Genomic DNA, 15,544 nt, shown 5'->3' with positions numbered 1-15,544 from the left:
TGGACTCCATGGAATTCTCCCTTCCAGCACTGCCAAATTGCAAAATTACTCTCTGGAAAGGCCAAATTCTGCTTTTGATTATGAACACTCACAGAAGTGGGAAAGGCATATTATCCCAATAACCACTTGTCCCTCTCAGTTTGTTCCTCTCTGAAGAACTTGAAACATCATTCCCACCATCAATCACGCACATCTTTCTTGATGCCTGAAAGACAACATCCCCAAATCCATCTGACAGGTGTCAAAACTGAGGCATGGAAGAGAAGAGTGACTTCTCAACCAGGATGGGGTTACAGAGGCAAAGCGGGGAAAATGGTACCAACAAACAACTTTGGCATCTTTTTTTTTTTTTTTTTTGGCCACAATGCTTTCCGGATCTCAGTTCCCTGACCAGGAATCGAACCCATGCCCTCGGCATTGAAAGCACCGAGTCCTAACCACTGGACCGCCAGAGAATTCCCGGGATTGTTTTTCATGGGCTCATCAGTGGACCAATCCAAGGAACTCAGTGAGTAGCAACACAGCAAAAGCCTCTAAAGTCCCTACGATGAGAAGATAAACTATTTTCCTCCACAGTTTGAGAGCATCATGGAAGAATCCAGGACACCAGAGAATTAAAGTGAAAGCTGAAGAGCCCTCATGTGTCTGGGAAGAGGGCAACAACTGGGGACTGTTTTTCCATCATCCTCCTCCTCATCTTCCTCTTCATCATCCACGTTGTTCTCTCCGTGCGTCCTAATGTCCCAGCTACTGTACTGGTTGACTTACATGGTTTCCCTCATTTGATCCTGGCAAGAATCCCATTTCATCACTATGATTAGCTTTACTTTAGAGATAGAGAAAGTGAGGCTCAGAAAGGTTAAGCAACTTGCCCCGGATCACCCGGCTAAGAAGAGGTAAAGCTGAGCTGCACTCCAGGTCAGGGCTATTCCAAAGCTCTTGCCGACTTATACTTGATAATAGGGAATTGTTGCCTTCCCATCACTGCTGGGATGACACAACCATTCTGTTACATAGAGCATCCTCCTCTAGGATGCCAGAGTTAGATATTGGCTACACCGGGCAACATCAACCTTTACCGGTCAAACTGTCAATCAATCCCGCTTTACCAAATGTCAAATACCACTGCTCTCTGCTGTGTCCTGCAGACACAGATGCGCTCTGCCCAGTCTGGACACCAACCAGGGTCCTGAGTCCCTCAGCTCACCCTGGGTGTCAGGGCTGCAGACCAGCTTCTCCCCAGCTCCGCCTCCCTCTCACATTCTGTTCCACGTGAGCGGATGCAATGAATGACACCATTGTCGCCGGGTCTGGGTTGTAAAACGTTACAAGGGAATATTGAAATCCACGGCCAAACGGCGTCGCAGCCTGCTAACGAACGGCCCCGGGAATGTTTTCCACTGCAGCCGACTGAATTGGCCTTTTCACGGGAGCAGGTGGCAGAGGTTCTGGGGTGCTGGGAGGGTTCTGTTGTTGTTTTCCCCTGGCGAGGCTTACTCAGTTTCTGGCAGCCTTTCTCAAACGACTAAAGCAGCGCACTGGGGCAAGGCTGGGGACTGTAAAATCTCTGTTCTCGAAAAGCAAATTCCTCCTCTCACTAGCACTTCAATCTGCTATTAAAATGTAAAGGGGGGGGCCCCAAAATCCCATGAGAGCCTTCCCGGTTTATTAACTTTCTAATACGCTTGGGGAAGCGATTCTGATCTAACGTGTGTGGACACTCAGGGGACAGGAGGCAGCTCACCCCAAGTGGGTTTTTGCTCTGCAAATAATGGATCGCTCCCTCCTCGTCTACAAAGTGCTTCATGACCGTTTTATGACTCAGATCTCACCACACCAGTGAGCTGGAGAAAAGCACGGTGAACGCTGGCTGCTCCATCTCGCTGGCGAGGCCAGGGGGACACAAAGAAGTAACGTGAATTTCCCACCATTGATTCAATCAGGGTAGTCTGATGTAAGGGACAGCAAGAAACTCAAAGACTGGGACTTCCCTGGCGGTCCAGTGGTTAAGACTCTGAGCTTCCGGTGCAGGGGGCACTAAGATCCTGCATGTCGCATGCCACGCCAAAAAAAAAAAAAGAAAAGTAAAAAGAAACTCCAAGACACTGCCCTCTCCAGCCATAAGCACCCACCATTTATGACAACTTTGGCTGGCAACCTCTTAAATCTCTATATAGGTTCATACCAGGGTGGTCATTTTGAGTTGCAGCTCTGAAGTCAGGCTGTGTGGATGGACCTTCCTTTGGTACCCAGCCACCAACTTGGCCACTGTGGGGCTGGCTAAATTCTTCCTTTCTCTGAGCCTCAGTCTCTTGTCTGTAAAATGGGAATATCAGATTCACCGCCTCTCAGGATGGTCAAATGATACAATGTTTGGAAAGGCTTCGCATATATTTGGGACACACTACTCAATAAACACAAGCTTATAAACCACACAATTATGTTTTGAAGCAGTTCTTACCCTTGCAAGGGCTTCAACTGATCTATGAATCGCCCCCCCAACCCCTAAATATCAGATGAGTAGAGCTTGTCAGTTTTTCTAGGGAGAGGTCCACACTTGCATCGGTTACTCTGAAGGGGTCTGAGATTCACAAAAAGGTTTTGAGTAACACTACAGAAGCAGCTCCAGAATCAAGAGAAAAGTCCTGGACCAGTTATGTGGATGATTCAGGATATCTCCCTCTGCCTCAGTTTCTCCCTTTGCAGATGGGGATAACAAGGCCTCCGTCACAGTTGAGTTGTGAGCCCCAAGGTAAAAGCTGGATGTGAAGCTACAGTCATGAAAGATCAAAGCAAACTAAACCTGTGGCAGGCTCTTAGTAATAGTACATCAGATAGTATTCCCAGGTATCTAGTACTAAATTGAAGAGCTTAATACTTTACTGATTTTAGTTTTAGTTTAGTTTAGTTTAGTTTAGTTTTGTTTTTAATGATTTTGGAGGGAGGATGAGAAGGTGGAGGGATGCCTTCTGAGGCTGGGCCTCGGTCCTTCTGGAAGCCAGAGTGCAGAGGGACCGGGACTAACCTGGGACAGGGACCTTTCTGAAACTGCTTCCTGCACTCAAGGGGTCATGTTAAGGCCTCCTGTGTTCCAAAAGGAAGCACGGGGGCCCCCTGGTCATATGCAGAATGCCCGTCAGTGAAATGATGACCTTGACAAAGTCACCCCAAAGAAGCCACTTCTGCAGGAATACTAAATGTTCTGTGGACTAATATAAAAGTCTGCCTCTTGCTAACACATATATATGGAATCTAAGAAAAAAAAAAAGGTCATGAAGAACCTAGGGGTACGACGGGAATAAAGACACAGACCTACTAAAGCATGGACTTGAGGATATGGGGAGGGGGAAGGGTAAACTGTGACAAAGTGAGAGAGTGGCATGGACATATATACACTACCAAACGTAAGGTAGATAGCTAGTGGGAAGCAGCCGCATAGCACAGGGAGATCAGCTCGGTGGTTTGTGACCACCTAGAGGGGTGGGATAGGGAGGGTGGGAGGGAGGGAGACACAAGAGGGAAGAGATATGGGAACATATGTATATGTATAACTGATACACTTTGTTATAAAGCAGAAACTAACACACCATTGTAAGGCAATTATACTCCAATAAAGATGTTAAAAAAAATAAAAGTCTGCCTCTTCCCCTTAAAAAAAGACCAACCAACCAAAAAACACCTATGGGGGAATGGGTCTCTAGCAAAACAAATTCCTAATGTGAGAAAGTTAACCACTGTGATGGGATAGTTGAGAGACAGGGCTTAAGGTGGGGATGGGTAGAGATAGGGAAATCTCTCCAGAGAAGTGAGTTTCAAACTTGGCTGCATCCTGCAGTCACCTGGGGAATGTTTTTTTAAATACTGATGCCATTGCTCTGCGGTGCAGCCAGGACATTGGGAGTTTTAAAAAGCTACCCGGGAAGAAAAAGCCTTAAGCAAAAGGGTAAACACTGTATGATTCCTTTTATATAAAATTCTATAACAGACAAACCTAACCTACAGTTTAAAAAAATCAGAATATTGACTGTTTCTGGTGGGGAAGTGGAGGAGGAATTAACAGAGAAGGGGCCTGAGGGAACTTTCTGGGGTGAAGGAATGTTCTATATCATGATACGGGCTTGGGTTTCACGGGTATGGGTATTTGTCAGGAAGTGAATGGCGCACTTAGTTGTGCATTTCACGGTATGTAAATTTTACCTGAAATAGACAATCACGAACAAAAACTGAATCCTAGTTAATGGTATGCATGCTGAAGTACACAAGGATGGAAGGTACTCATGTCTGCAACTGAGTTTGAAATGCATCCAAAAATAAAAAATAATATGGATGGATGGATGGATGGATGGATGGATTGGTGAATGGATAGATTGGTGGAAGAATAAATGTATGTATGAATTGATAGATGGATAGATAAATGGATAGATTGGTAGGTGTATGGATGGATGGACAGATGGACAGATTGGTGGATGGATGTGTGATAGAGCAAACATATAGCAAAATGTTAATTGCAGACCCTAATCAGTGGGCATATGGGTGGTCACCATACAATTCTTCCATGTTTTCTATATGTCTTACACTTTTCATAATGAAACACTGGGACACACTCTAGGAACTCCTAATATTCAGCCAAAGTTGACCACCAAGTAGAGAAAAGGGTTCTTTTTTATAAAACAGCCCAGCCCAAGAGCTCTATTTCCAGAAAATAAGATCACCCATTACCTGCATGTCTTTGCTCATTCTGTAGGGCCAAAACAAATTATCCAGGTGTGACCAGGGGACCCTTCCATCAGATAACTTGTTAAAGGGCAGTTTCGGACCCCTTCCCTAGAGCCACTGATTCAGAACCTCTGAGGTGAGACCCAGAAATCTGCTTTTTTCACGAGCCTCCCCACCCCCAGCTAATGTGATGTCTGCCAAAAGTTTGAGAAACACTGCTTCAATGTGGTTTGCCCTTAGACACTACCCCTGAAGAGCAGGTTCGCTGGGGCAGGGGCTGGGGAGGACAGGGGTGAGTACAATGCTGCAGATGAATGGGAAACCTTAAACAATGGTGGACATGGTGGACAACCAGGACTCAGGATGGGACCCCTCGGGACAAACCTCCATTCACAAGTTAGCCTGGCTTGGCCTCCCAAACATAACCCCCCTCTTGTTTTACATAACTTCACAATTTCCTGAGAGAAGCCACGTGCCTAGCCAAAAGTACAGCGAGAAGTGGGGATTTAACGCCATCTCCAGGACGCTGTCTTGGAAATCACGCCTCATTAATTGGACTTCCCCATCACCTTTAACCACAAGCATGAGAATACAAGAGCGCTGAGCCTTTCATTTGAAAAAGGCCGTCTGAGGTTAGGGAGCTGAACATTCATTTGAAATCAGGAAGAAAGGGCTGGAAAAGGAGGGACGGCTCCAATAGAAGGATTTTAACCTCTGAAGGGTCCTGGACCCCATGAATCCCTTGAAATTCTTTGACATTTTTTTTTCTATTTATATATTCTGAGATTTTCAGCGTTCCTTGCTTTAATCAGATTTTCCAACGGGATCTTAGATTCTGATTAAGAAGCCCCTCCCTAAAGGTAGAAGAGGAGGAGGTGACATGCACTGCAGAGGTGGGGGACAATGGTGGGTTTCTCACGTGGGTGGGCAGAGACGTCCACGGCCTGGGGCTGACAAAACCAACCTATTGGCTCTACCTGGGACATCCTGGGTTCTAAGCTTTTCTATCTGCTCTCTGCTTGAGGGGCTCAAAATCCAGGCCAGCCAAACAGAGACTCCAAGTACCCCAGCTCTGGAGATGACTTCCTGCCAAGGTATCGGCAGTCCAGTAAAAACCTGAGGAAGTCGAGGCAACCGCAATTCTCCCACGAAGAGCTCTGAAGCCACCACTGCTGCACTCTGCTAGCTTCCCAGTAATACTCAGTAAATGCTGTGTATGCCGCAGCGACCAGGCACTGCTCACGGCCACTCTGTGTGCATTAAAGCAAGAAGTGCCCAAGGAAGCACTTTGCTGCTGTTTGTTTAGATTCTGGGGTTTGTCATTCCGAAAAGACCAGTGGTGGCCTGGCAGGGCGGAGGGGGGATTCTCTCCATCCAAAAGAAACAAAGCTCACAGCCAGGCCTCTGCACCTTAACTGGCAGTCAACCTGGCCTCTGGCTCCACGAGGGGAAGGATCCCATCTCAGCACCTAACATGATCCAGGGTCACTCCAGGCCAGGGACCGTGCCAGGCGCTCCTGGGCACACTGGGGCAGTGTTAAAACATGTGGGCACACTCCTTGACCCTCCTTCTATCTAGAGGAAGGATCCATGCCCTTCCTCCTGGAATCTGGGCCCGCCTCAGTGAGTCCCATTCAACCAACAGAACGCAGCAGAAAAGACACTACAGCTTCCCAAGGTCTAGCGAGCAAAGGCCCTGTGGTTCTCCATGGGCAGCCTGACACCACGGAGGGAGTCTAACTCCCCTGCGTGCACCATGCTGGACAGGTCACATGCACACGCTCCAGTGGACAACCAGATGGGCTCCCAGCCAAAAGCCAGAGTCAATTGCTGGTCGTGGGGTGTGCCATCTTGGACGTCCAGCCTTGTCTGGCCTTCAGATACCTGCCGTCCCCACCAACACCGGACAGCGAGCAACAACCGCCCAGAGGCATCCTTCCCAAATTCCCGACCCACAAATCCTGAACGAAACCAAAGTGTTTCCCTGGGACTTCCTGCTTCACCTCATGCACAACGACAGCGAGCGATCCCTGGTCTTTCCACCATAAGTAGCACTGAGGGAGCATTCCTGAGGGCTAGCAGGTTGCAAGTGGATGAAATCTGGAGCACTGTGATGGCCTCTGAGCTCCCCATGGAAGGACCGAGGCTGCCTGTACCTCCTCCCCCTTGAGTGGGCTGTGGAGGCGTCGGAAGCTAAGTGCTACAGCTCTGGCTGTCCTGGATTTAGTCTCTCACACACACAGCTGATGGCACAGCTCAGAGCGCAGGGCTTCGCAGCCGGTCCATGTGAAATTTAGCAGTAATTCGTTTCGTAGCAATAGTGATTAGGACACCTGCATTACCTCATCTCATCCTTGCAACAGCTGTAGAGGTAGGTTCTATAATTATCTCCCATTTTACAGATGAGGAGATAGAAGCCCCATGGAGTAGGAGAGCCCCGGGGCTAATCAGCGTGATAGCCTGGACCCCAGCTCCAGAGCCTGCTTTACCATCAGTGGACCCTGCCCCTCGATGCATGGATTCACCTTTGCATCCCCGGGACCTGGCCTAGAGTAAGCCCTGAATGAATGTGTGTTAGCTGAAGAAGCAAGCAACAGATCAAAAACTGAATAAAAGAGTGTCTGGGCCACAGTTTCCCCTTCCGCAAAAGGAAGAAGGTTGGACCAGATGCCACCTCCCGGGATCCCTTCTACCTCTAGAACCCCACGCTTCTAAGGAACAGTGTTCCCTGTCATAGTGCCACGCCAGCCAGCTTTCAGAGATCTTTAGAGTCTGACGCCTCCTCCAGAGCCCAAGACAGGTAGATCCCTGTCCATTGCTTCCCTGATCCAACCCAGAAAACCCTTCCTCCCTACAGTTTCAAATCCCATTGCTGGGGCAATGCCTGGATCCCATCCTCTCCATAAAGGTGCCCTCCCCAACCCCAGGGCCCTGGCCTTGGCCCCATAGGCCAAGGAAGTTCCTGTTCACCTTTGACAGTGAAGCCCCCACACTTTCTCATTAAGGTGAGCATTTATTTAGGTGCAACTCCCAGATTTCTGCGATATGCATATCACCTTGACCATGTTCCCCAGCTGTCCTGCCATTTAGTTAATATTTTCCTTAAATAATCAGCCTTAACTTTCCTCCCTCCCTCCCTCCCTCCCTTCCTCTTTCCTTTCTTTTTTCCCTTCCTTCCTTAGAACTTAGTCTCGGGGACTTCCCTGGCGGTCCAGTGGTTAAGACTCTGCGCTTAGCGGGCGCAGGTTCAATCCCTGATCGGGGAACTAAGATCCTACATGCCTCATGGCGTAGCCAAAAGAAACGAACTTAGTCGCCTTCTAAACAATACTGTCTATGAAATCAGCCTGATGCAACTGTGTGTCTGTGGGCACCCTCTAAAATCATCTCATCTCTCACCAGGGGAGGGGGCACTGCAATTTGGGAAATATTGGTTTTTAGGGATAAGAAGTTTTTAAGCCACAGACTAACCTTTCAAAATAACCTTGGCATGTATTTCAATCAGCCGCCAGAGGCAGAATTTGTGGAATGATTTTATTTTCTTCTTGGTGCTTTCCTTTTGTGCCCCCATTTTCAGAATAAGCAGTTACTACTTCTGTAACTAGAAACCGCACATCAGTGTTGGAAAACTAAGACACTCTCTGCATGTTCCAAACCCAGACTGCTGGGTGAAGAGGGAGGAGAGGGCGGTGAGTGCCCAGACACTGGCCAAGCTAATCCAAACGTTATTTATCGCAGTGGGATCACTGCAAGTGAAGGCTCAACCCGCCTTAACCCCACCCTTCTCCCTTCATCCGATTGTTGGAATTAGAGGAAATTTCATTCCTCCCGCTTTGCTCCCTGAGCCAGCTGTCACCGGGTGTGTGGGGGACAGGAAACAGGATTACTAGATCAACAGTGAGCCTGCCGTTCCAGCCAGGCTGTTATCACAGCCGTCTCCGGAGAGCCATCTTCCCCACTTGTCACTACCTACTGCGAGCTGGGAGTTGGGACCACAGCCCAGAATAAATTCTGAACAAGGGCAAAACTGGGAGTCATGAGGAGTTTTCCCCAGCTTGGATCATGTTTTGGAGCGTGGTCTAAGAACCAAGCACTCTTCAGGCATTTTCTCATATAATTCTTACAAGAACCCCAGAAAGGGGAAGCTGTATTTATTTATGCCCATTTTACAGATGAGAATACTGAGGCCCTGTGGGGCAAAACTGCTTGCCTGAGGTCACATGCCGATAAATGCAGAGCAAGGATTGAACTCAGGTTTGTCTGACTCCAAAGCCTATTGGAGCCTCTCTGCTTTGCTCCCTCTCCTCCCCAGGGGCCATCTCTAGAGAACTGGGCACATGACCCTGTCCACTCCCTGTTCCCCAGCACAACTCCTAACGCGGCCACAAAGACACACGTGGCTCGGAGGCTGAGAGTTTCGATCCAACAGGTCAATCACTGACTCCTGAAGACCAACCACCTTGCCTTTCTTCTGTCTCCAAGGGCCTACCCGGAAAGGACCCCTCAGCCAATCTGCAGTAACTAGGGTATGGTTAGGGCAGCCCGTTCAGACCAAAGTACAGTCATCTGCCTAAATATCTAACCAGCCGTGTTGTTCAGAGCTGTAATAGTGTGTCCCCAGGATCGCTGACACGTGAGCTCTCAAACACCTGTCCCTCCCCACCTGCCTTTCCTTTGATGTCCATCATCTGCCCAACCAGCTTCCAGAACACAGGGCCCCGGCCTGACAAAGGAAAGCAGTGAGGGCTCTTGGGACTAGACACACCCTGATTATGCAGTCTGTGGCCAGGGGAAGCTTCTTGGAGGAAGAAATAGCTACAGGGAGGCTTTTGTGACAGGCAGGAGATGGAAAACGAGGGGAGAAACACAGAGGCAGACCAACTGTGGTGTTCAAAGGGCCAAAAATGATGGAAAGAAGACAGACTTGGAGCAGCTCCTTCAGCGTGATTGAAAGGGGGAGGGGACGCTGGTGAGGAACAGAGCTGGGGGCGTGGCAAGGCTGGATGGGAAGGGCGTGGTCCACCACACCAAGGAGTCTGGACCTGACGCTGAGAGCAATAGGAGGCCTGGGAGTGTTCTAGGCTGTGCAGCCAGCGTGTCTGATTTGCGTGGTACAAAGATGTCTTTGGCAGCTGCCTGGAGCACGTCCCCCGGGAGGGGAACAGAGCTGACGTCAGGTCTAAAGAGGTTAGGACGCTGCAGCAGGCGAGGTTGGTGGTGGCTGGAATAGGCAGCCTGGATGGAGAAAGGAGGCGACCTGAGAGATGTGATAAGCAGGTAGCATCAACGGGACCTGGTGACTGGGTAAGATTGAGGGGGCGGTTCGCAACGCCTTAAACCCATGATATGATCCCACCTGCTTTTGACCTTGTGGGAAGGAGGGAAGAAGTGGGGGAGGGAAGAAGGTCTTCAGTTGCAGGCTGGAACCAGTCCCTACCTGCACAGCCTGGACCCCTACCTGCAGGAGGACCAAGATGAGACGGTCCATTAACGGCGAAGCTGCTGTGATGACAGACGACCGTCAGGATAGGATGGGGGTTTAGACACCATAGAAATAAAAACTTGGCATCCCGAGCCTACGGCTGAAAATAGTTTTGGCCTCTTTCACCTTTAAGTGGTATTTGTTGTCAACTCTTCCAACGGCCATAGATTAAACCCAACTCCAGTTCCCAAATGCAGACATGTAAAGCCAAAAATGTTTCTAAATAATCATTTAAGAACTTGGTTATTTTCGCCACAAAAAGCATCTTACAAATCCACACTTGTGAAGGAAACCAGTTATGAAGGCAGGAATTCATATGAGTGTGGTGTACGTGTACCATCTGAAGATAATAGCATATTTATTTTGTAAAAGCATGCAAAATTAGATCTGGTAAGCCCGCTATCTGAAAACAATTTCCATGGCATGTATTTCTAAACCCAATGTTCAAACCACAAAGCTGCGGCCTTTCTCTCTTTCTCTTTCTTAGGTCTCTTGTCCTCCTTTGAATGACTACATCTGTCCATTTGCCCAACTCTCCCTTTTCGTGTCTTCCAGAAGGGATAAGGAAAAGCTTCCTAAATGACCTCATTTTATTTTGAAATACTAAACCCACCAAAAAGGGAAGAAGAAAACTTTCTTGGTCAAAGGGATCAAGATGTATTTCTAATTCTCTTGCCATATGGTAAGTTATTTTGGAACTCTACCAAGAGGTAGAGAGAATATTTAACAAAATTGGCAACGCTTGTACAATCCTTTCAAATCAGACCAAATTCCCATTCTCCACAGCCCCTTCTATTCATCATATCAGCGACCGTGACCACAGGATATGTAAAAACACCGAGCAATTTTTATCACCAGCTTCCAATCCCCCATGCCTGGGACACCACGTGGTGTCAACTTTGTCTGTATATCACCCCCAGGAACTCAAGCCATTAACTTCCCTTTCATTTATCAAGAGCTGTTGCCTAAAAGAACATCATTCATCGGCTGTGACTTATGGGAAGAAAGAGGGAGCAGACTTCACTTGCGGGAGAGAGACAACAGAGAAAGAGGACAAGATTGTAGCTTTTGTTCCCGAGGCAGATGGAGACCATCACATTCCCTCCGACATGCTCTCCCCTAAAGCTACGCGCTCCACGTTGCCTGATAGAGGGAACCACCCTTCTGGAGGGTTACCAGAAAGTGGGATTGAAGCGGCTCTTTCTCCTTTTTCTTGATGGCAAAGAGGGTCCCATTGCTCTGTGCCTGCTCTTCTGGTGTTGCTGGTTCACCTGTGTAATTAGCGGGGGTGGGGAGTGCAGAGGCGGCGGGGTGGGGCGAGCGGAGGACACCGTTTTCTTACCTTTGCATTCTCGACATTCTATGCAGCTCCATGTCATCGCTGCCCCGGAATCCTTTGGCAAAGGGATTATTTTCAATCTTTAACTGGGTGATCTGAAGGAAGGGGAGAGAGAGAGAGTTCCGTTTTCACTTGATTGTTACAAGACTACCTCGGGACCCGGCTAATTAATAATAAGGGTCATGGAAACGCAACCTCTGGCAACCCAAAGAAGCAAGTTAGGCCAGTCACATCAACGGGACCCACCACTTCATTCGAAAGGAGGGTTTGAAAAATGTCCCAGATCAGACTGTATTTAAAAGGGGAAGAAAACCTGGTTTCAGTTTGCCCATTAATTGGAGTCCTACTCTGCATCATTCCGGCTGGAGTGGCTTTTTTTTTTTTTTTCTAAATCATAGCATTTTGTGTTTCGAACACAATCTTGGCCTCAACACTTGGTACAGCCCCTGCTCCTTGGAAAATTGTACCATGTTGACACGGTGTCAACTTCCTACAGCGTGGCAATCTCCGTTGGGAAGGTCTTGCTTTTTGCTCTCAAAATCCTACTATGCCTCATTTCACGTTCATTTCATAGTTTCACAGATACAGTTCACTAGCTCAGGTGGAAAATGGTGTCTAATTAAATAAGGACCAACATATAAAATTATAACATATATGATAGCTACCAAACAGCTTCAAACCTCTTTAATTGTCTAGGTAAGGGGACTTCCCTGGCAGTCCAGTGGTTAAGAGTCCGCGGTTCCACTGCAGGGCGCAGTGGGGTTCGATCCCTGGTAGGGGAACTAAGATCCTGCATGCCGCACGGTAAGGCCAAAAAAAAAAAAAATTGTCTAGGTAAGGAAGAGAGAGCCCTCTTCTTGGAAATTTTTGTTGCACTATACAAAACTTAGTGATAGAACAGGGTCTTTGGTTCAAGGTCCAGAACCTTCATGGAAACCATCAACACATATTCCGTTAGCGTGAGCGTACAGTAGCAAGTCTAGGTAAAACTCCGTATGGAGTTTGCCAGAAGTATTTCCTAAAAGCTGTGTGTGAACTGAATTTTTATATATATAATCACTTCATGGAAACCAGGGCAGCGTTCATCAGAGGCCAGTCATTCAAAGGTCACCTTCACCATCATTATCGTATCTATATAGTCCCTGTTCACTGGTCTGCTTAATATTTTTATTTAAATCAAACCACTTTTGATTTAAATTTATATTATAAAAATAATTATATCACTTCTCTATACGTCAAAGTGGAATCACTTGCTAGTCAATAAAAAGAAAATAAGTATATCAAATTCCCTCTACTGGGACTTCCCTGGTGGTCCAGTGGTTAAGAATCCACCTTCCAATGCAGGGGACACAGGTTTGATCCCTGGTCAGGGAACTAGTTCGATCGCTGGTCAAGGAACTAAGATCCCACATGCCACAGGGCAACTAAGCCTGCACAACACAACTAGAGAGCCCACGTGCTGCAATGAAAGATCCCACATGCCGCAACTAAGACCCAATGCAGCCAAAAATTAATTAATTAAAAAAAATTTTTTTAATTCCCTCTACTGGTACCCCCGGAAAGTTCCAAACCTAAGGCCTGCCTTCTCTTTGTTGCAAGGGGAAATTCGACACTTTTAGAGAAGTATTTATCATAAACTGGTATTGAAATAAGACTCCTCTCTGATAAATGAATAGAAAGATAATTGGAACAAGAACAATGTTTTTTGTGATTCCATCATCTTCAAGTACCCACAAAACCATCTCCTCTACCCCCAGTAGTATCGTTGTAGACTTTGAGAAACCAAGTAGTTGCTTTGCGAAACTAGGCTTAATCAATGAACGCACCCATAATTTGTCCATTTGGGGGCAAGCATTCTGGTCTGTTCAGTTTTCTGGAAGAGGTGGTGTTATAAAGTTTCCTTCTAACTCCAAGACTCTACCATGAACATAAAATTACTACGTGTGTGTGTGTTCACAATAAAATATATATGTAAAATTAACATTTTTTAAATGTTATGTGATTCCAACCATATGACATCTTGGAAAAGGCGAAACTACGGAAACAGCATAAAGATCAGTGGTTGCCAGTGGTTAGGAGGAAGGGAAGGATGAACGAGAGAAGCGCAGAGGATTTTTAGGGCAGTGAAACGATTCTGTAGGATACATCACGGTGAAGACGTGTCACTATGCATTTATCTACACCCACAGAGTCTAGGGACTTCCCTGGCGGTCCAGTGCTTAGGACTCCACGCTTCCACTGCACCACGCTTCCACTGCAGGGGGCATGGGTTCCATCCCTAATCGGGGAACTAAGATCCCACAAGCTGCATGGCACAGCCAAAAAAAAAAAAAAAAAAAAAACCCACAGAGTCTACAACTCCAAGAGTGAACCCTGACGCAAACTACGAACTCTGCGTGATGATGTGCCAATGTAGGTTCATCAACGGTAATAAATGTCCCACTCTGGGGGGCGATGCTGGGAGCAGGGGACACTGTCCATGCAGGGGGACAGAGGCTATATAGGAACTCTCTGTACTTTCCACGCAACTTTACTATGAACCTTAAACTGCTCCAAAAAATAAAATCAATTGTAAAACTTTTAAAATATGTTTGGGTATTTCTATGTATACACATTCCCTCCTCCTTCATTTTTTTTAACTGTACCCATTCCTGCAACTTTCTGATTTTGAATTAACTCTTCAGAATGAGTAGAAACGTCTGTAAAATCTCTTTGGAAAACAGCAGAGGTTGGCACAATACTGTAGATCAACGATACTGCAATAAAAAATAAAAAATAAAAAATCTCTTTGGAAAACAGTCTTGAACATGTGTACTCCTCAAGCCAGTTCTGAGTCCAAAAGCCCATCACCTAGTGGGGTTTTCTTTCTCACTCCGGTTTTATGACAATAAAATGCAACCCAATTGACCATAAATCATTTTTTAAAGGGGGAGAGGGGAATTCTCAAAAAGTTAAGTAAAAATCAGATCATTTTTAAAAGGGGTGGAGGGAATCCTTACCCCGCTTTCTGTACCTCCCACCCACCCGGTGACGGGGAAGGCAGCCCCCTGAATATACTGAGGACAGTAAGAAAATGAGGGTGTGGCATCAGGGCTGAATTAATGCCTATTCCATGACGTCACTGTTCCACCAAGAGCTCAGGATAAAAAAATTACCCTGAGAAAAAAAAGAAAAGGGTGGCTTTGGTATTTTATCAGCAAAAATTTTTTGCTCAAACCCATTCCTTGCACGTCAAACAGATTAACTACTACCTAATTCTTGCTCTTATCACCATAGCTTCCAAAAATACGATGGCAAAGGATACGCACAGTTTGCTAGATATACACTTAGGTGTGTGGGTCTTACCTATGTCTTGGTGTAGATGCCTATTGGACATAAGAATTACCCCTGAGAAAAGTTAACATGCAAGCTTAGGTGCAGGTAAAAATGTCCATCTGATTTCATACTTATTTCATACTTGTCCCCTCACTTACCATAACCCTGTCTATGATACTCCCTTCCTAACACAGAGCTAGTCACTCACAGGCACATAAACCGATACACCTGGATGTCTGAGTTCTACCCAAAGGCTCTACTGAAACTGACTTCCATTCGTCATACAAACGTACTCCCTCCACAATCAGCATAAAACCGGATATCCGGGGGAGGGGCATGGGTGTGGGGGGGAAACAAATATAAATGCCAGCTCCAACCAGTGAGACAGAGATTGTAAAAATTAATGAGAATAATTGTTGTGAATTCTCACTTTTGAAAAAAAAAAAAACCCTCGTGAGGGCCAAAAGTCTTAATTATGTCTCTCTCTTAGGGGTTCATTTCCTGGTCCCAAGCAGAAAGCTCATGCCTCATAAATACAGGCTCCATACACAATGATTTAAGCAGGAGGAAAATGCCTTTTAACGGCAAAGTAAGTTAATATCGGGGGAGAGATGCTTGCGTACAAAGCCATTGTTGCAGAAGCAGGGAAATGAAATGCCCATGTGACCTTTTTTTAACACCTAAATATTCCT

General features: G+C 46.7%; 1 protein-coding gene across 7 annotated transcripts in view; it reads right to left on the bottom strand.

Moving 5' to 3' along the window:
- TBX5 (T-box transcription factor 5) overlaps nucleotides 1-15,544 on the bottom strand; it is a 48,822-nt gene that overhangs the window by 16,378 nt on the left and 16,900 nt on the right. For all 7 annotated transcript variants that reach the window (XM_082641061.1, XM_082641059.1, XM_082641057.1 and 4 more), the window contains exon 7: nucleotides 11,541-11,632. In XM_082641061.1, the coding sequence (XP_082497187.1) occupies nucleotides 11,541-11,632 (92 nt within the window). The remainder of the gene's footprint in view (nucleotides 1-11,540; nucleotides 11,633-15,544) is intronic.

This window comes from Mesoplodon mirus, assembly GCF_964341445.2.
Source record: "Mesoplodon mirus genome assembly, chromosome: 13".
In the NCBI taxonomy this organism is placed as follows: Eukaryota; Metazoa; Chordata; class Mammalia; order Artiodactyla; family Ziphiidae; genus Mesoplodon; species Mesoplodon mirus.
This window is presented reverse-complemented; position numbering and strand designations above follow the sequence as displayed.